Source organism: Emericellopsis cladophorae (assembly GCF_022114955.1).
Source record: "Emericellopsis cladophorae strain MUM 19.33 chromosome Unknown NODE_85_length_69342_cov_113_842460, whole genome shotgun sequence".
Classification (NCBI taxonomy): domain Eukaryota; kingdom Fungi; phylum Ascomycota; class Sordariomycetes; order Hypocreales; family Bionectriaceae; genus Emericellopsis; species Emericellopsis cladophorae.
The window spans coordinates 48454-69342 of record NW_026251010.1 but is presented as its reverse complement, the minus strand read 5'-3'; the positions used below and the strand labels follow the sequence as shown (position 1 = coordinate 69342).

Below are 20889 nucleotides of genomic sequence, written 5' to 3'. Positions count from 1 at the left end.
GCCACCAAGAACTTCGCACGCGCTGGGTTCGTAGATATGACCACCAGCGGGCTAAATGCGAAGATCCGAGACTTATTAAGGGCTGGTTCACGCTTGTACGGAATATACAGGCCAAGTACGGGATCCTAGATGACGATATCTATAACTTCGACGAAACTGGCTTTATGATGGGTATTATCTTCGCGGGTATGGTTGTCACGACCTCAGAAGGTCGTACCAAGGCCAGACTATCCCAGCCCGGAAATAGGGAATGGGCAACTGTTATCCAAGGCGTCAATACGCGCGGCTGGGCTATCCCTCCCTTTATCATCCTCGCGGCAAAGTATCATCTATCAACTTGGTACGAAGGGACCGACCTTCCGGCCGATTGGGTCATCGCTACGACTGATAACGGCTGGACAACTAATGAGATTGGCCTCGAGTGGATCAAGCATTTTGATTACCATACAAGCTCTCGTACGAAAGGCGTATATCGAATGCTTATCCTCGATGGCCATGAAAGTCACCATTCAACCAACTTCGAGCTATTTTGCCAGGAGAAGAAGATTATTACGGTCTGCATGCCGGCTCATTCTTCCCATATTCTTCAACCCCTCGATGTTGGCTGCTTTGGGCCACTCAAACAAGCGTACGGGCGACAAGTTAAAGATCTAATACGCGCTCATATTACGCATATCTCAAAGGTCGACTTCCTTCGCGCATTTCGTACGGCCCTCTTCCACACCTTTACCGAAAAGAACATCCAGGGAGGATTTGAAGGCACAGGGCTTGCACCGCACGACCCAGAAAGGGTTCTTTCGAAGCTTGATATGAAGCTTCGTACGCCAACTCCTCCTATAGATCTGCTTGAGACTACCCACCCTTGGATCTTCAAGACGCCGCAAAACGCGCACGAGGCTAGCGCGCAGTCGGAACATATCAAGACTCAGATCTCTATCCATCAGAATAGCTCTCCAACGCCTATGCTTGATGCCTTGGATCAACTAACGAAGGGGGCTACAGCAGTGATGCATCAGGTAGTCCTCTTACAAGCAGAGAACACGTCACTGCGTACAACAAATGAGGCATTAAGTAAGCGCCGAGGGGTCAAAAGAAGCTATCTCCAGCATAGAGGCACACTAACTATGCAAGATGGGAAAGATCTTATTGATCAAAAGAAGGTTAATGAACAGATTCAGGAAGCAAAGCGCACGAAGAGGCGCCCTCAACCACCAGGCAGTCCGAAGCCTGCACGCTGTAGTAGATGCGCCAAAGCAGGTCATAACGTGCGAAGTTGTCCAGAAGATATGTAAAGCCTTACGCTATCAATCTATTTATTGTATGCATAATTTAATTTGTTGTATTGTTCTTGATCAACCTTTTCGTACGCGATGGGTGATGGAGGTGGGCCACTCGCTTGGGTGGGCCACTCGCATGTGGTTTACGTTAGTGATTGCCCTACATGATTACCTTGCAGCCGTTGCTGTGGTTACCCTGTATTCAACACCCCTCTGTGGCTGCGGTCAATTAGAATGTTGATAAATTGCGAGCGCGGTTGTGTAGCTATAAGTCAATTTGGTCGAATCTCCACCTAGATGAACTTATGCGAATTCGGACATGGGCCACTTAGCCCAGTCTGGCGCACGAACAGATGAATCAACGGCGCAAAGCTCATAGAAGGGCCGAAGCCAGCGGCCTAGGCTCCTGAACATTCGTCTGATTAACGTTGTTGTTCCACATAGCGTTGTGATTGGCTGCGCAAAGATATGGAATGGCCTACATTCGGTTGAGACCTTCTGAGTCAACTGCAACAGAGACTGGCAAGTCTTGTGACGAACATAGGAGTGGCGAGACAGCGTATATTAGATTAGCCAAGTCCCCTGACGTGGGGCGCTATAGAGGGTGACAGCCCCATGTAGTAGTCTGTGTGTGTGTGTGTGTGCTGTTGTAGCCAGTGCAGCTTGTGGTTGAAGCTGTGAAGCGTTGGCCAGCGGTTATTTGGTTGAGCTATGATGGTATTGCAATAGAGGAAGAAGGCGCTGCTATTGCATGTGACCAAGGGACTTTGCTCTGAATCTCTCAATTCATAGTTAACAAATCCTTTATGCAATTACATGATCAGCGTGAAGAGCTTCTGTGAGTGAATGGTGACGGGGGAGGAAGGCACTGTCAGCGCATGCGGTCGAGGGTCTTTCTTCTGGACCTTTTAGTTGACAGTGTGCGAGCCCTCTATGCGGTGCACAATCAGCGCAATAGTCTCCCGAATCGCAGTGGGTTGAAATGAGTGGTGCACTGAGCCAGAGGTTACAGAAGGGTTCTCCGCTGTAGCCGAGTGTGATGTAGAAGGGCTTGATTCTGCAGGAGGGTTTAGCGATCAGTAACGAACGCTGTGCCTGTCTGAGCGCGTGCGACGCAGAAGACTGTGATTCTATATGAATGGGGGATAATGACCCTGAACCAGGAGGTAATGATCCCGAAAATGAGGGTGGTGCCCCTCAGGAAAGGAGCGTTGCCCCTGAATGAAGGTAAATCCCTGTTGTGGTGCAAACACAGATCTGTGAGCTATGAAGGGGAAATTATAGAGTGACGCCTTAGAGGGTTATGCTTTCATAATCCACTAAATGAAACACTAGACGATCCAGGTATATGTCATGGTCGAGGCCGACGTATACCGCTGTCTCATCCCGTCTACGAGAGGCCGATTGCTGTCTGGATTGATACACGCATGTCGAACGTAGCCATATGTCTCGAGTAGCCACGCCGACATAAGCCAGACGCTTTCAAGCTATGCTCGGCCTATTAGCATGACCTTGAAAAGGTCCCAATCGCTTCCAGAACTTGAGTTTCCCCAAAGGCCACTTTTCTCAAAAAAGTTATTATCAACTATCGACTTAATCAGCAAAGTAATTCCTCATCTCAAACACGTTCTGTTTCAGTCTTCGTCGTCGAGATTGAATCAAAAATGATCAAGCATCTCCCTCGCTACGAGACAGGTTGCTAGGTCGTAGACGCATATCTCTGATTAGAGATCGTAGAGTAGAGCAGCTTCGTGTTCTGGCATTTTCGGTAGTGCTTCACGCAACGCATCCCACCCGTCGTTATATCCGGATAGATAGACATTGTCTACCTTGACGGCCCTTGGTTTCCATACTCTATCCCAAAAATGGGAGGGGAAAGGTTAGTGCTCGTGCTCAAGGCGATTCCAGCCCGGCTTCAGAGCGCCGGTCTGGACAATTCGGTCCTTCTGCTCATCACATATGCTGAAAACCGCAGCTCGCAAGGACCGGTCTTCACCGAACCACCACTGCTCATGTGGCCGCCCCTCACTGAAATCCTTTGTCCGCTGTCCCTGAGAGTCTCATAGGACACTACTTTGCCAATCATGTAGCATATCTTCCCCAAGACTGTGGATAACATAGCTCATTAAATCTGCCGGAGTGGCAACCTCGATAGGATTCGGGAAAGGGCCTCCTCCAAGCGTAAGTCAAAATATACAACATGCGAGACATCACTCGCCGGACTAGCTGCTAGTCCGACTGCAGCTTCAAGCGCTAGGGAATCAAGGTCTTGTAGATTCATATAGATTTATGTCGACCCCTACAACCCACTATCCGCAAAGAAGGAAAATAAATATAACAGAGAAGAAGGGCAGCTACTACCGATAGCCCAAAGTGCCTCCACATCCTGCCCGTCACGAAGGCGGGCGCCGCAGTCTGCGCGGAGGCGGTAGCTAGGGCCTCAGCTCTCTCGGCGTATTCGTCCAGGCTAGACTCGGGCTATAGGCACGAGCTCTGGCCTCAAGTAGCAGCTGCTCGATGTCGCGATGCCCGATCTTCTGCGCCGCACAGAGCGCCGTCCCATAATCGCCGACCTGGGCCTGGAGATGCACATCGGCCCCGGCCGCTAGCAGGGTCTGTACCGTCTCTGTCGATCCTCTTGCCGCCGCCGCACAGAGTGCCGTCCCGGAGTAGCCGACCTGGACCTGGAGATTTACATCGGCCCCGGCCGCCAGCAGGGTCTGTACCGTTTCTGTGTCGCCACTCGCCGCCGCCGCACAGAGCGCCGTCCCGTAGTCGCCGACCTGGGCCTGGAGATGCACATCGGCCCCGGCCGCCAGCAGGATTCGTACTATCTTTTTCGATCCTCCCGCCGCCGCCGCACAGAGCGCCGTCCCGGAGTAGCCGACCTGGGCCTGGAGATGCACATCGGCCCCGGCCGCCAGCAGGGTCTGTACCGTCTCTGTCGATCCTCTCGCCGCCGCCGCACAGAGTGCCGTCCCGTAGTAGCCGACCTGGGCCTGGAGATGCACATCGGCCCCGGCCGCCAGCAGGGTCTGTACCGTCTCTGTCGATCCTCTTGCCGCCGCCGCACAGAGTGCCGTCCCGGAGTAGCCGACCTGGGCCTGGAGATGCACATCGGCCCCGGCCGCGATCAGGGCCTGTACCGTCTCTATCTCCCCTTCCGCCGCCGCCGCACAGAGCGCCGTCCCGTAGTGGCCGACCTGGGCCTGGAGATGCACATCGGCCCCGGCCGCCAGCAGGGTCTGTACCGTTTCTGTGTCGCCACTCCACGCCGCCGCACAGAGCGCCGTCCCGTAGTAGCCGACCTGGACCTGGGCGTTAAGATCAGTCTTGCTCCGAAGCTGCTCCGTCGCTAGCACAATCCGCGACAGATTGCTATAGCCTCCGAAAGACAAGATATAGAGAAGGTCTGCATCCACGTTCTCCCTCGTCTCATAGTCGCCCGCAGTAGCCCGGACGAACCCCACCCACCATTCGAGCCCCGTCGCCTGCTTCTCGAGCCATGAGACCAATGCCTCTTGCAAATCCGCTCTGGCCGCCAGCCCCGCGTCTCCTGCACCTCCTATATTGATAGGACGTGCCACTGCCTTGTCCGCATGGGCAAAGATATAACGGGTGGTATAGCCGAGAAACGGGTAGTCATGCTGGATCTTGGTGACCGACTCTGCGCTTGGCCGTCGTTGGAGTGGATCGTTGTGATCCCGTGCAATATATTGCTCCATGTAGCGCCAGCAGATAGCCCAAATCCGGCCATGAGTCGCGCTGACGGGGTCGGGACCGAGAGTCGGGTCGAGCTGGCCGAGCCGGCCCTGGCGGAAGAGGAAGTCGTTGACGGATAGGTGGATGAACTGGACCTGAAATCGCTGCTCATCGTCGCTCCTTAAATCTTCACTATTCGGCTTTCGCACTTCAATAAGGCCTCGCGAGGCTGAAATAATACGTCGACGCATATCATCCAACGTCGGCCGTTGCTGTATCGCCGCCTGCTTTTTGCCTGTAGCCCATGTTATAGCATGGTAGAGCTCGTCGAGGAAGAGTGGCCGCTGGCTCAACAATACCCACTGTAGCGCCAGCACTGTCTCCTCTCGCTTTCCCCCTTCCCGGCCCACTAGAGCCTCGAAAATCTTCTCGATATTATCTGGCACAGACTGAAGGGTCGTCCACATTGCCTCGATATCACCATCGTCATACGCTATGTTAAGTTGCTCAACCACTAGCATCACCCATAGGAAGACGCCATCTGCCCTACGCTGAACCTCAGCCTGAAGTTCCGCGATGTCTCCTGCAAGCGTATCGCTGATATAGGCGGCAATGTCCTGGCTATGCCCGTCTGCGTTATCCACGTAGAGCGGTAGGTGCTTCTGTATTGTGATTGTAGGGTAGTGACGGCTCGACAGACAGACCCGGAGCGTGACGTTCGCCTGCGCGGCGCAGCCACTCAGCGTCTCGAGCATTTTCACGACAGTACGAACGCCATCGTCAGAGCACTCATCAAGGGCATCGACTAGCAAGAGTAACGGCCGCCTTACCGCTCCTCCGTTTTGCGTCCCTTGCCATCTGATCACCTCAATAAGAAAGTCGCGGAGCTCGGAAAATGACCAATCAAATAGCCTTTTAAGTCCCGTAATACGGTCTCCCGCCTTTGTCTCGCCTCCGCTCAGGCGCTTCTTATCATCGTAGCGCGGCACAAAGAGTCTGCAGACGGTGTCGTCGTGCTTGACAAGCTCGTAGATGATCGACCGGAGCATACCTAGGGGCGACTTCTCAAGCGCGTCGCCCCGCGCATGGAAGAAGTACGCGGCGATCAAGTGGTCGGGGAAGTGGTGCTGGCAGTAGTGGAGGGCATGCTTCATTAGCGTGGACTTGCCGGCGCCGGGCTTGCCCTTGAGCCAGAGCACGCCGTGGTGGTCGGCGAGGCGGTCGCGGCGGCACCACTCGCGGAACTCGGGGGTGGCGAAGAGCCAGTCGCAGGTGCCAGCGAGAGCCGGCTCGATTTCGTGCCGGCGGGCGCCGAGTTGGGCATAGGCCAGCGAGTGCAGACAATCTGGACGGCGTCAGAAAGACATGATCACAGACACCGTCATGGGAAGGACGATATTTATGAGTCCCCGGAAACGTTAAAGTAAGTACAGCTATATGTATACACGCTGTGTAGTCGAGAATGTGGTTGGTGCTATGACATACCTTCCCTCCTGTCCTGGTGGATAGTTTTCCTACCGGTAGTTTCTTCTTGAGCTGTTCAATATATTAACATTACTGATTATCCAGTTGTATAAGAGAGCTCGGAACTCACTAGCAACATTGGCTGTGCCGAGGAAACTCTGTTGACCTGCGTTGGTATTGTTGTTCTGTGTGCCGCTGCTAGCATGGATATTTTGTGGGCTAGATCCGTGATGGGCGATGTGTAATCCGCCTTGGTAGGATGATAGCTGAACGGCTTTGTCTGTTTGTAGATAGCGCTCAAGGACGGCTTTAGCGACGGAAGCGGCCGTGGCTGCCGCATAATCCTGCCAGCCCTTATGCTTGTGGCTGTCCGCGTAGTCGCACACCCCTTTGATCACGATGCAGGGAACCTCATCCCAAACGCCCGCTCCCTCCATCTCAAACGCGATCGCCTTGGTCTCCTGGAAGATTTTGTTCCGATGGGTAGCCGACCTAAGGACTAAGTTACCCGAGGCGACGACCCCTATATGGGCGGCAGGGGATTGTGTGAAGCGTGGGGCCCTAGGCTCTAGGCAGCTGTGATCACAACCGAGATCAGCGCACGACGACTTAAGCGCCTCCGGACAGACAGGATCTAAGTCTCCGAGGCAGCTTTGGCAGATGCAGTCTAGTTTGTTCTGATGCTTATGTCGGTAATCCGACTTGAAGAGCCTGTCTTGAGCGGCTCTAGGGCAGTCGTACTTCCCGGACCGCTTTCGGGGCAGGTTTTGCTGTAATTTCTGTAGGAGTTGTGCGGATCGTTCCTCCACCCAGTCGAGCCCACGGTCTGATTCGAAGACTGCTACTAGATTTCGGATATCTTTATTCGCCCGACCGAGGTTATCTTCGACGCTGTCCTTGCGCACAAACTTATTGTGGTGCTGCCTGCCGAAGTCGTACTGCACCACGCTCTTGCTGATAATAACGTCGCCTAAAAAGACACTATGGCCATTCGCATTATGAGGCATACCGCCACACACGCCAACGACGAGTGCGAGTCGAATGTTAACGTAGCTCGACCGCATGCTTGCAGCGGCACTCGCAGCGTTTGAATTGCCCATGTGTGGCAACTGAGCCAGGACGATGTTGTAGGCTCCCATGCGGCCAGTGATGTAGTGGTTAGGGTCGCCATTGGCACGGCCGTATCGATCGCCGTCTTCGTCCCAGAACTTGTCGAATGCAGCCTCGACGGCATTGCGCTCGCACGTCAGCGCGCAGATGATGGCGACCTCGAAGTCGTCGCGGCGAGCGGGGCATCGGGGCAGTCCGGTCTGCATGGTGCGACAGCAGGTGTCGCTGTGCTTGGTCGAGGTGCTCTGTATGAGACGAGAGTGTTATGCTAGCGATCAGGCCGAAAGCGCTGGCGCGTCCATTTTCGATATGAGCAATGAGAGAGGGGTGCAGCAACGTAAGTTGACGCAGGTGAAGCCTGGTCGGTCATGCGCTGATAGTAGCTGAGCGGCCGGCTCAGCCAACCACACGTGATTTTCGTCGCCGCCAGCCAACGAGGCTGTCGAATTTATGCTCCAAGCTGACACAGATGGCGAGGACACCAGGCGCGGAGACGACTTTGCGGTTGCCATGATTCAAGGCGGAAGACCATGGAACGGACGGATCACATTCCTGTCATGGGCACAATAGACTGGCTGCTTTTCGGACGGCCACAGAGCGCCATGACCTACTTAATTGTCGAGGGACTACGACACGCAGTGCTGATAGACGACAAAATGCAAGACACGGCTCATGGCATGCGGTCTTAAAGTCACATCAGGACAACATCCTGCGGATAATGCCGTCCGCACTAGCGAGCGGGCCGAACGTTGTGTAGACGGCGTCCACTCACTCGAAACACACTGTGTAATTTTGCGGACGCGCGGGGCTAGAACTCGTAGCTAAGTGCAGCACCAGCCACCTCGTCTCCTGCGATGAGCCGAAATCCATGTAATGAGGTCGACGGTCCCAATTGGGTGGTCCTAGTATCAATATCCAATTCGCGCTTATATTGATTCAAAGTTAATACGTAGAGGGGATGGGGTAGAAGTAGTGAGCATTGGTCGTAAAACGTCATAGTGTACCATTTCAAACTGAGTAACTTAGATTTAAAACAAACGACGAAAATAGAAGACACGGATGTGTGGGGTTCGCTTCATGCACAAGTTCGATGACACCTATTGTTAGTCGTCGCGCGTTCTGAACTTAGAAAAATCAACCTCCGGCGTTGCAAGGCATTGCACGGAATAGAAGGACTGGACGGCGTCCCGTGCTTTCTACTAGGTATAGTCGTATGAGGCAGTTGAGGTCTTTGCTAAAGATTGTGAACATGCCCCCAATTTGCAAGTGCAAAACAAAAAAGAAGGCCAAACACATACAACAGCCGGTATTCGCTGGTCGTCACCGACCCAACTACTAATCAGCCCCTCAGGATTCTTTGCTGTCAGGATGCTGGCAGCTTGAAGTGGAAGAATAGGCATCCAGAATAGACGCCCACGATCTCCGTTTTTGGAGTGTTGTGATCCACGTTGCGACGATCCACTATACCTTAATATCACATGACCGTCCATAAAACGGGCGTATCCTTGAGCGTTGATCAGTTGTTAGAAGGTGCAAAGAAATTGTTAGTCTCCGTCGCACCTGAAGCGCAAGGGTCAGGGGTGGCGTGTGGAAGGGGGTGGCTCACATCCCTGCTCCTCGTTAACTTAAGAAAGTGCAGGCGCACGTATCGCAATCCTTGAGAACGCCTGACTGTATCAAACTCCTGTTTCGCCTCAGAACGACCATCGCGGCCCCAGTGGGATGCCCAATGGGTACATTTAGGCTTCGGCCATTCACGCTGTGGCCACGACTTGAACGAGCTCGAGGCTGCTACAGGGATCGCCTTTCTCGTACACGCCAGCTGTCAAACTATTCTGCAGCAGCGCAGCCAGAATCCCGCAGCTACCGCCAAAGATACTTCATGTCCTCCCTATCGTCACCGCCGTATTCTGCAAAAAAGCAGCCGTCAGACTTCTCAAGCCTGAAATGGCACGAACTTCCGCCCGAAAGCAGAATCAGGGACTTTTATGGCGGGAAGAAATGGGGTTGGGTTGTTTACCGGTGCTCCTACGACAAAGAGCTCGATGCCCGCTGGAAGGACCTCAAGCGACGTGTCCTAGAGAACTTCCGGGAGAAGGTCGCCGCGTAGCACGTGCCATCGCTCATAAACACTATGGATTTCATCATTGTGGAAGATCCAGCCCTCCAAGGCGCCACGAATGACGAGTTGCGGGCTCGTTTCCAGGCCTGGGTGCCCCAGGACTGTCCACCACCCACGCGCCCCTTTATCAACAAGAAGCCGCGCTACCGCCTCACACCCGTTCTCAGACACCCGCGCAAATGGCGTATAGCCTTTCCTGTCATGTTCAGATATGTCTGCCCCTTGTTCAAGCATTGCTTTAACGAGGCTCAGCCTGCCCTCTTGCGCAGCCCAGGACCAAGGGGTCCGGCCTGTATATCTCTTTAGATCCTTTCGGTGCTTCAGACCTTCAAATATGTCAACGCCGTCAAAGGTCATGGAGGGAAACCCCAAGAGGGCAGTTGCTATCCCGTTGTGGCCGCCGGCTAGAGCGGCGAAGAACGGATAGTCATAAGTGTCCCCAGGAACGTAGGCGGTCGAATCTCTCTTCAACTGCGTGCGAGCGAGCCTCTCCAGTCTTTTGACTGCAAAAATATAAATGGGGGTCGCACCCCAACTATATCGCCTGGACTTGAATCTTTCGCAAAGATTGACCACGCGGACGCCGTCCGAAGCGAAGAAATAGGATAGAAATTCATCCTGGGGAATGATAGCCGCCGCCTCATTGGCATGAGGGAGCACGTGCTGGCTAGCATAATCCAGAAACAAATACCTTTCGTCCGGGGTGCCCTATTCGCTTGTATCCTCACCGCCATTGAAGATCGCTCGCACCTCTGGAAGAGATAGATAGGTAACACAGCAGCGCTTGAGCCGCTCATGGCTGTGGCCCTCCCACTCGAATCCAAGGTCGGGCCATAGTTCCCGGAGGCCGTTTTCTTTCACCAAAAAATCACGCACCGACTCGTGGATAAACTGCACCGTTGGCTGCTTCGACTTGGTGACTTCGACGAGGCCCTTGGAGGAACTCGTGACCAGCGCGACGGCATCCTGGTCCGTATTGTCTGGCAGATCGGGGTCCGACAGGCGCTGATCTAACAAGCCCGCTCACACGGCGTGGCGGAACTCGCCTGGACTCAGAGGCCGTTTTGCGCAGAGCACCCAGAGAATGCAGATCAGCAGTCGTTCCGGTTCCTTCTCATCACGCGCCAAGATGCTCCTGAACAAGTCGCTTAGCTTGGGCGGGATCCCCGCGAGCCTAGTCCTAAGAGCAAGCGCCCCCTGCCTGCTCTCTTCATTCAGGATGTCCACTACCAGCACGATCCACATAAAAATCCCGGCAGCCTTATCTAGAATTTGGGATTGCAACTCTGCAAGGAGCGAGCGGCTATGTATCTTAAGACGAGTCTTAACGTACTCGGCAAGGTCATCTCCATGTCCCGATTCATCCTCGAGAACGAGCAGAGCTCCCCGGTGTATGTCAATGTACGGGTAGGGCCGGCTCGAGAAGCAGACGCGGAACTGGATGCTACCTTCGGTGGTTATCTCGGCCAGGTCCTCGAAAAACTCGACCATATCCCGCACTTCCTGCTCGTCGCACTCGTCGAGGGCGTCGATAAAGGAGGTAAAGGAGCGCTAGCCGAGAGAGGTGACAGCGCTTCTGAGGAGCTCCTTCAGGGCATTCATGTTAGGACAGTCTTGCTGGCTCCTGGGGACGATGTCGGTGTCGTCCAGGACGGACTGGAGGTCTGTCAACGCCCTAAGGAGCTGCACCAGGAGGGATCGGTACATGCCTGCCACGGACTTTTCCAAGTCTTCGCCCCGCGCATTGAAGAAGAAGGACGCGACTGCTATGCTGAAGTTTCTTGACCGTTTCTTCGTCTGTAGATAGATAAACTTCATTATGGTCTACTTTCCGGCACCTACCTTTCCCCGCATCCACAGGAAGCCGAGGTTCTGCGACTGCGTCCCGGGGTCGAGCCAGTCCTTGTATTTCGGGTGTCGCAGGAACCAGCGACAGGTTTTGGTATAGGCGGCTTGAATAGTTGTCTTACGTGCGTCGATTTATGGGAAGTCGAGGGACTCGAGCAGCCGTTGGCGGCGTTCCAGGAATTCCACATGGTCTCGCCGGGTCAGCATGAAGAGAAGATGGGAGGGACGGGTGTATACCAACTGGCTTGGGCTGGCTCGCTGCTGTGAGCCACGAGGCAGCGCGACCGGACTCTACACGCGCGACGGGGAGGGCTTCCAGTAGCTCCCTCGCGTAAGCGGCCGCGGTCGCAGCTACGTAGCCCTGCCAGTGCTTGTTCTTGTGAGAGTCCGCGTAGTCGCAAATACCGCGAATCGGCAGGCACTGCCAGTCCATCATCCCGGCGGCCTCCATTTCGAAACACAGTACGGAAAAACGCTAGGCGATATTGTCGCGCTTGCTTGCGTTTCGCATCACGCTATTGCCCGAGGCGATGCCCCCGTAGTGGATCTTAGGCTCGTTAGCCACGTGCACGCGCCGCGGCTGTAGCTTGACCGGATCACAGCCGTCGCACGTCAGCGTCCTCGAAGGGTGGTCGTAAGAAGCCTGAAAAAGTCGATCGGGTTTGTTAGGACGGGAGTAGCTCGACAGCCTGGTCCGCAGGAGGCTCGTCACGCGGCGGCTCGATCCATCCCGCTCGTGAGTCGCCCGTACGGTCGTGACAGCCGAGAGCAGCAGTCGCGCTGGTATCTTCGCATCGGCCGTGATCTCGAACTCCCCGTCGCCGACGTCCCTGCCCATGTCGTACTATATAACCCGCGTGCCCACGACGACGTCGCCGAGATATAGATCGGCCATGGCGGGCGCCCCGCCGCCGATGCTAACCATCAGGGTGGCGCGGATGCTCCGGGAAACTGCGCTTCAGGTCTGTGGCGACGATCGCAGCGTTATTCGTCCCGTATTGCCCGGGCAGGCACGCTATGACGACGTTATGCCTATCGATATGTCCGAGGACGTACATATTTTCGCCACCGGGCTGCAAGGGTAGCAATCGGTGCTCCTCGTCCAGCATAGCGCAGGACGCCGCCAGCTCCAGCGGAAGCGCGCAGATCCAGGCGATAGTGTCATCCGAATATATATGCCCAGGCGGTGGGCCCGCTACTTCCTGGTGCCCGTGCGCGCCGCCGTTAGGAAGAGAGTGTGCGGTTCTCGGCCGCTTTAAGTAGCTCAGGTCGGCCCCTCTATCTTGGTGCGGTCGTTTGTCCATAGCTGGCGTCTTTGTTGACCGTTATCGAGGAGGCCGAATCTGAGGGGCGTGCCGACCGTGCGAGACGGGAGGCCTTCAGCCCTGCCAGAACAGACCGCCAATCAATTACCGTGCCACGTGCATGATAAGGCTGAGCGGCCAAGTCGGAACATAAAGCCACCGCTGGGCCGCTGTGAGCATTAAACTATAGCTGACCACGACGACGACATCAATCGCTCCGCTGACGAACAAGTCTGAAGACGACGTAGGTGATGGGCAGCGTTCGCCAGGTTCCCGACTCCCGAGACACTACGTAGCCGCTGCACTAGTCCGGCGCGGCCCGAGACGTGTACAGCCACTAGACATACGATACGGGGTGATTTGCTGCCAGCAGATGCATCCGTACAGCCGAAATTACCCGATGGTTCCCCGGATTTGACGAGGCACGGCCTCCCATAAGCCTATCACCGACGTAAAAACCGGTATTAGGTACCTTTGGTTCCGGTTTGCGTCCGTCGAGAACGCGACTATCAAATATCGGGTCAATAGGGCCAACCGCTCGACACCCATAAGAATAACGCGTGGCACCAGGGATAACACTCTCTTTTTGGTTGCTGAGGATCTCTAGCGCCCCGCCAAGCCTTTGTTTTCTACGACACCGACCACTAACTTTCTATAACAAGCGGCTATTCCGCCGGCAGAAACGTGTATCGGCTAACAAGCAAAGAAGGAGGCGCTCTTGAACGCCTTCACGAGCGCGCCGACGATAGAGTTGACCTTCTCAGCCGGCGCTCGCCAGAATGATAATGTTGTCGTCGCGCGCCACATTTATCCAAGTCGAGATGCGCCGATGAATCTGCGGAAGTTCTTGACACGGCGCGTCGTTAGGGTCGGGCGTGGGTTGGCGAGCGCTACTATTGGCGCCCCCAGTGGAACTATGCGGATGTAGTTCCTGAGGCTTGGGTTGGGGGCTTGGACGGCGCCGGCGAGCTGTTCCTAGAGCCGCGTGTGCGTGCGCATCGCAGGCTCCAGCGCCCACCGATGCCTCAGCATGGCATCGGCATGTGGCTGTAGCTCAAACCGGCCAGAGTCGGCCGCGGAAAATTATGGCCGTCGCCTGCTCTGATCATGGTTGCAGCCTGGCGCACACTAAGGCTGCTCATCGTTCCTCATCCACATCTTCCCGCTCCGTTAACTATTGAAAGTCGAGTCGAATCACCATGGAAAGGACTGGGAGTCGTCGTCAACCTCTCTTCCAAGGCTGCCCTGCTGTGTCTCCCGTACTCCAGAGTGGTCGCCGGCGCCCGAGCCAGCATTCAGCGTCTCCACGACTAGGTCGAACACCCGGGCACCGCCTTGCGAGTTGCCAGCACCTCCTGGAAGGGAATATTGGCCTGCCCCTCTTGACATTCCGGTACCGCGATACATCGATTCAGCTTTCGCGCCCTCCGATGGTGTTTGAGTATACACAAGACGGTGAGTACTGTGTGGGAGTTTAGGGTGGCCCTTGGAATTTTTTAATTTTTTTCGCGTTTCAGTACGTATGCGCACATGGCTATCAGTCGTTTACAGTCATCGTGCCATAGTCCTTTATAAGGAGCCTTAGGCTCCACTACCTTAGACAATTAACCTTTTCCCTCTTTACTTGAATTCTATTGCTTTTGTACTTTGACCTACAACCACCACCCAGGCTGCGGGCCTGGCGCCCCTGCAGACCCGTCGAATCATTTGCTCAGGACCTATGCCACATCCTTCGATCGATCTCGAGAGCGTAGATGCGCTGTGTTGTTGTTGTTGTTCGTGATGCCGTGGCGGCAGCCTTTGTGATAAAATGGACACCACCCCCGGGCTGTAGGAGGGCCAAGGCACGAGCAGGGTCGGGCTGCAGCGGTGTCTTGTCCTGCCAGTGAGCCGCCCTGTGGGGTGCTCCGCCAAAAGCAAGCCGTGCCCCTTTGGGCCGTCAGCGGAAAGCAAGGGGTCATAAAGAGGCTTCTTGGCCTGCAAGGTACCGAGTACTCCGTAGTGCCTTCCCGCTCATTGTTGAAGTGTCGCCTCTCAGGGGCTTGCATCTTGCCAAGGCACTAGCTACGCTGTGGTGCAGTCATACCTACGCCGAGATAGTATAAACCCACAAAAGACAATTAACAAATAAAACAACCCGGGCTGCTTTGGTTCGCACACTGATTCGTGGTGGCGTCGCATTCTTGGCCCCCGGCACAAGAACATATACCTTGTTGCCTCTTCCCGCGGACACTCTTCCGTACTCACATCCCACTTTCATTCTCATCCTCCTTCCCTACAACCTTTTTCCCTCCCTGATTCAGCCTCCATACAGGACCAGCATGGCTATTCTCTCTCGTTGGCTGCAGCTTGTCAGCTGGATATGTGCTCTGTCCTTCAGCATAGTCGCTACAGCTCACAAAGATGATCTACCCGACATTGATGATCTATCAACCGGCATCGCGGAGTTTTATCAAATCTTTCCTCGCAACGAGACGTATGCGCCTTCACCACTATTCCCGGTTGTGTTCGCATTCCAGAACCCAACTATCGCCCAGTCATTGAGCTCATATATAGCGGTCACCTTGTTTCAGTGGAATCAGAGCACTAGTGACTGGGAGGTCAATGATACGGCCCAATTCGTTCCTGGAAAAAAAATGAGCAACGCTTCTGATAACGAGGCTTTTTTTGTTCATTTTGTCTTTCCTGAAAAGCTCGATACAGAGGCCGATTGGGGTCTCGCTTGGGAACTCACGTATAACAACTGCACCGAAGGGGAAGGCCGACAAATATACCCTTATGCTGGATCGTTCGGTAAGTCTATTGGTTTCAAGACCAAAAAAGGGTGGCCAGGAACCCAACTTCATTTCCTCTTCTGGCGATGCCCAATGCTCAGACTTCCCCGGCTCTACTTGGAACATTACCAAAGTTGCCGAACCTAACCCTCGAAGCTATGAAGGCCAGTGGTGTGCTTACTACTCCTCGGTTAAGCCAGACCCGAATCCCTGCGAGGTGCAGGTGGCTTCGGAAATTCAAGAGAGTATCCTTGCTTCGGCTACAAGTGCTTTCTATCATTCGCGAGATGTAGCTTGCCCGGGCTACGAAGACGACGAAGACGAAGAGGATCATAGTAGGACCATTCGTGTAAGCCTAGCTGCCACTTTTGCGGCTTGCTTTGTTTCTTTTGCAGTTGGCATGGGCCTCTTCATAGTATAGACGCGCGCAATCGCAACTTCATTATTAATTTGCACAGTCTTTGTGTGCACATCCTTTCCATGAAGGCTGCAGAGTCCTGTGTGGTACCTTCCAGGGTGCACCATTCCATCGGCCCTCGACCCCGTGCCCAATCTGGGGGCCGTTCCATGCGTCAATCAGCCCCCCCCCCCCCCCCTCTTTCACAGGTTACGTTGGGGGCCTTATGAGTTTGCCACGAAGAGTATTAATCCCAGACCTGCCCTCGGGGTGGGAAAGGAACAACGGCAGCCGACCTGCACAACCACAAGCATATAGTCTGCCGTTTTTTCTTTCCGGCTTGTACTGCCAAATAAAGCTTGTTTCTTCGGCCGACCTTCCACAGCATCGGAGGGGGCGGGGGAAGGGGGATTCTGTTAGTGACCTGCCCACTGCCCCAACAACCGCTGCTTGCGAAGCCAAGTCAATGTGACGGAGACGTACAATGCCTTGGCCATAGTCACCAAGACGGGGGTTACGTCAAACAAAATTGCCGCTGGCTTGAAAAGCTATGGACGATCCTTCAATATGGTAGACGGAGACTGCTGCACCGAAGAATGCTCCTTCACCGGGTCCCTTGTGGTTTCAGATGCGACTTTGGGTCCATGCACTAGCGAGGGAGGTATTCTGGCCAATGCTGAGATCCTGGAGATCCTTGATGATTCTAGCCGCGTCAAGCATAACTTTTTGGACCAGCATACGCACAGCAATGTCCTCGTCTACGATGACAATCAGTTCATCAGCTGGATGAGCGAGGACGTGAAGCAAGAGCACCAGATATTCTACCAAGCGCTAGGTATTAGTAGATCGATCACCTGGGCGACGGATCTAGAGGAGTAACATGATACCCCAAATGGTATAAGTAGCTGGCTCAAGATGAGGAGCCCTAGCACGTCGGGTGACCGAAACGGAAACTGGAGCGAGCTCAAATGCGATAACATCGCCTGGGTAGACCGCACAAATCTTTCCCAGAAGAGCGATAGAATCAAATGGATGCTCCCACTGCATTGAGGGACTTGATTCAAGTCTGGGAAGATTCTGGTCGTGATACCCATTTCACTTCCATCATTAGCTCCAATATGGGGTATTCGGTTTCCTTTGGTTGCTAAAATATTGCTGAAAGCACTGGTTGTATTGACGAAATAGTGTGCGACTCGGAAGATCTTGGCCCCAGAAAAGACGTTGCTAGAATTGCTATCACCAATTTGTTTGTCAAGATCAAAGCGGTGAGTTGGGCTACTGAGATTCTATCCTAATACTAGGCTAGCACATAAACGAGATTTACAGGACTGTGGAAGACGCTGTGGCGGATTCTGCTGCATGCAAAATCAACAGCGCCCTCGACAGCTTTAGCAACGACCTTGCCCCTGTTCCTCCAGAGCCTGATAATACTGGGCTACTTCTCTTGCTCGATATTCTTACTATTGGAGCCTCCGCTGCCCTTGGTCTTTTGTTCAAGAATGGTACTTTTCGACCCTTGGTCCCAAGCTCCGTAATACTGTCTTCGAATCTCCTGATACTAACAGTCATTGACTACCAGTCATTGCCAAATTGCCGAAATTCGCAGCAGCCGGGTCGACAGTAGCAGCCAACCTAGAGGACACGACCATCCTTGCTGTGCAGCAAGGGACGACGCTGGCGAAGGATCTGGCGAGCAAGGACCCGTGAGTAATACGTTTTCACTTCGGAGGCCTATCTGACTTAAACGCAAGGGACGACTGGGATGAGGGTTCACAAGAAGGTTTCAAGACAAATATACCAGGAGTGCTCGACAACTGGTCCAAGCTCATAATTGACAACCTAGATGCACTGTTGTGACGTTCGCATCTAGACTAGCTACCGAGTAGATAGAATAGAAGTCGGTTTATGAATTGAGTACACTAGGATGTCGTTGACTTGAGCGGTCGGGTCACAGTCTATGTGCGAGATAGTAGATCTTGCGTAGACAATTGTATAGATAGCCGAGGAGCTGGTAGAGACTGACTATGGTGAAGCGTAGCTTCCTATATACTAAGTGGATGTTTTGTAGCCGACGGTAGTCGACAGTCGTCTACGAGCGCCTTCTTGGTGTAGTCGAGTGTAGTCGCCTGGCGTCTACAGTCGGCTACCATGTGCGATGCGGTCGCACGTCGGGTCGTAACAAGCCACGACATGTTTCAGCATCTTGACCGCATCTTTCACCTGGCCGTTAGCATAATAAGCTCCTGCCAATGCGTGCTGCGACTCTAGTCGATCCGGGTAATCCTCCACCAGCTGCAGGACATCATTCGACCACTTATGTACAAGTCGGTAACGACATCGTAATATCTCGGCCTCATATTTTGGATGGGTGGCAACTTTAACTGTATCGTCGATCAACGCCATGCCGCACCGCGGTTGGATATAGCACTGGGCAGAACCAAGATTTTAAGTAAACTAGAGGCACGTCTTAGTAGAGTATAGCATCTAATATCGACCATATTCCTAAAAGCAGAGTGGAAACCCTAAGTCTGATAAACCGAGACTGATACACTTTGGAGGTTGTGGCCATCCAACCAAGATGCATCTGCGCTGTGTGTGGGTGCCACGTGCTGGTCACGTACACGCACAGGTACGATAGCGATAAGATAGCATTGATGACGCCGCAGCCAATCAAGCTGCGCGCACACGATCCGAGGAGCAGCGGCGCCATGCCTATTTTAGGCTGACCGACTGGCTGCCCAAGGACGTTTGAATTGATCATCCCTTTTCCACCTGTTTGATCTGCCTCTTATTAGTGCATCATTTTGCACCCAAGTGATCTGTGGTAGCGTGGCATGCTTGGTTCGGGCACAAAGATATATGCTTTGCTACCTCTTCTGCAGACACTCTTCCGTACTCATTTCCCACTTCCCACTTCCTCTCTAATCTTACTTTCTCACAATCTTCTTCCCCCCTAACTGATTCCGCCCCCATTTAGAATCAGTATGGCTATTCTATCTCGTTGGCTGCAGCTTGTCACCTGGGCATGTGCTCTGTCTTGCAACATGGTCGCTACAGCTGCCTCTGACGATCTACCCGACTTCGATGATCTATCGACTGGCATCACGGAATTCCATCAAGTCTTTCCTCGCAACGAGACATACGCACCTTCACCCCTGTTTCCAGTTATGTTCGCATTCCAGAACCCGACCATCGCCTATTCATTGACACCGTCTCTTTCGGTCATCTTGTTGAAATGGAATCAGAGCATCAGTGACTGGGATGTGAATGATACGACCTATTTTCACTTAGGAGAAATGGCCAACGCTTCTAATAGCGAGCCTTTCTTTTTTCATCATGTCTTTGGTGGAAATCTCGACACAAAGGCGTATTGGACTCTCGGCTGGGATCTCACGTGGATCAACTGCACCGAAGGGGAGGGCCGATATATATACCCATATTCTGGAAGTTTCCACAACTATATACGTTTTAAGACCGAGGAAGGTGGCCGAGAGCCTGATTTAGTTGCTTCTTCAGATGACTCGCAATGCTCCGACTTCCCAAGCGTTACTTTGAACATCACCGAAATTGGCGAACCGTACCCTCAAGGCTACCCAGGCCAGTGGTGTGCCTACTTCTCGTCAGTCAAGCCAGACCCGAAGCCCTGCGAGGTGCAGGTTAGCTCGGAACTTGAGGAGAGTATCCTTGCTTCCGCCACTAACACCTTCTGTCGGGGACTGGAGGACGTGGATTGCCCGTCCGACGAAGACGACGAGGAGGGTCATGGCGAGACCATGCGTGGAAGCCTGGCCGCCACTGTCGCGGCTTGCTTTATATCTCTCGCAGTTGGGATGAGCCTCCATATAGTGTAGATACACACAATCATAGCCTAGACGTTCACTTGTATAGTCCTGTGTCTGTATATCCTTTCCGTAGAGTCTTTAGAGTCTTGTGTGGTACGTTTCAGCGTATATCATGACCAATCGGCCCTTGAATCCGTCCCTAATCTCGTAATCTTCTGTGACCCTTAGGTCTTTCCCCCTATATGTTAGCTTAGGGACTTCAAGAGTTTGCCACAAAGAGTTCCAGACCTGCCGAATCGAGCTTGTTTCTTCAGCCGACTTCCTAGAGCATCAAAAGGGGTGGGGGAAGGGGGGAGAGGGCTTTTCGTTAGCGTTAGCTGTCACTCCAGGCTTGTGTTTTAATTTGTGATAATGGCTCTTAATCAAGGGCTACATAAAAATTAGGTCTAGCGTGCATAAGATTCTAGGCGATTTCAGCAGTCCGCGGCATAGTCTGCTAAAGAAGGAAAATCTACAGCTCATTAACCTCATCACCTAGCTACCCATATAATAACGGCAAATCAGTCCTTTCACTTTAGGGTCACGCACCCTATGGAGTGCCTTAGAGACTCGAGAAGCCAAGACAGTCTCTCCGCGCTGGACCGACGCCGATATAACTGCTAATGCAGTTATCCTGCTACTGTGAGGCGGCCTAGGAACAAAGGCCTCATTGGTTCTCATCGACAATGCCGCGCCTGTCCATCTTATAGGCACACGATAGATATTGAACGAATGTTGGAGCTTTACACACCCTGGGGTAGCGGTGCGTCTTTCTATTTGTAGCGACACCCCTGAAAATGCATGTCCATAATCCGTACCGCTCGAATGTGGATGACCAGGGTCCTCCGACCAGGCGTGTCCATCCGTTCCGGCTCTTAAGGTATATAAGAAATAGGAAGATAGACGAATTAATATTTTTTTCTTTCTCTTTCCCTTACACTTATCCACGGTAGTCTGTTCGCTTATTCACAGACTATTGAAGTTCTGCCATTCGCTCCCTACTTCTTGACACTCATTCTACCGAGCACAAAGACCTAAGTCCGAGCTCAAACAAGCCGCAATAGGCTCTC

At 53.5% G+C, this 20889-nt stretch overlaps 5 protein-coding genes across 5 annotated transcripts; 2 read left to right on the top strand and 3 right to left on the bottom strand.

Moving 5' to 3' along the window:
* Positions 1-3709: 3709 nt before the first annotated feature.
* Positions 3710-7759, bottom strand: J7T54_005827 (uncharacterized protein; the record flags this gene model as incomplete). Its single annotated transcript, XM_051510199.1, has 4 exons — positions 3710-6324; positions 6465-6515; positions 6574-7019; positions 7185-7759. 4 exons carry the CDS (start codon positions 7757-7759, stop codon positions 3710-3712), a joined length of 3687 nt encoding a protein of 1228 aa, XP_051358896.1.
* Positions 7760-9435: 1676 nt separating this feature from the next.
* J7T54_005826 (uncharacterized protein) lies at positions 9436-9663 on the top strand (the record flags this gene model as incomplete). The annotated part of the gene is made up of 1 exon (XM_051510198.1): positions 9436-9663. One exon carries the CDS (start codon positions 9436-9438, stop codon positions 9661-9663), a length of 228 nt encoding a protein of 75 aa, XP_051358895.1.
* Positions 9664-10698: 1035 nt separating this feature from the next.
* Positions 10699-11974, bottom strand: J7T54_005825 (uncharacterized protein; the record flags this gene model as incomplete). Its single annotated transcript, XM_051510197.1, has 4 exons — positions 10699-10810; positions 11009-11226; positions 11518-11553; positions 11765-11974. 4 exons carry the CDS (start codon positions 11972-11974, stop codon positions 10699-10701), a joined length of 576 nt encoding a protein of 191 aa, XP_051358894.1.
* Positions 11975-11998: 24 nt separating this feature from the next.
* On the bottom strand, positions 11999-12361 carry J7T54_005824 (uncharacterized protein; the record flags this gene model as incomplete). The annotated part of the gene is made up of 1 exon (XM_051510196.1): positions 11999-12361. One exon carries the CDS (start codon positions 12359-12361, stop codon positions 11999-12001), a length of 363 nt encoding a protein of 120 aa, XP_051358893.1.
* Positions 12362-16565: 4204 nt separating this feature from the next.
* Positions 16566-17705, top strand: J7T54_005823 (glycoside hydrolase family 18 protein; the record flags this gene model as incomplete). The annotated part of the gene is made up of 4 exons (XM_051510195.1): positions 16566-16833; positions 17184-17263; positions 17317-17500; positions 17578-17705. 4 exons carry the CDS (start codon positions 16566-16568, stop codon positions 17703-17705), a joined length of 660 nt encoding a protein of 219 aa, XP_051358892.1.
* Positions 17706-20889: the final 3184 nt, after the last annotated feature.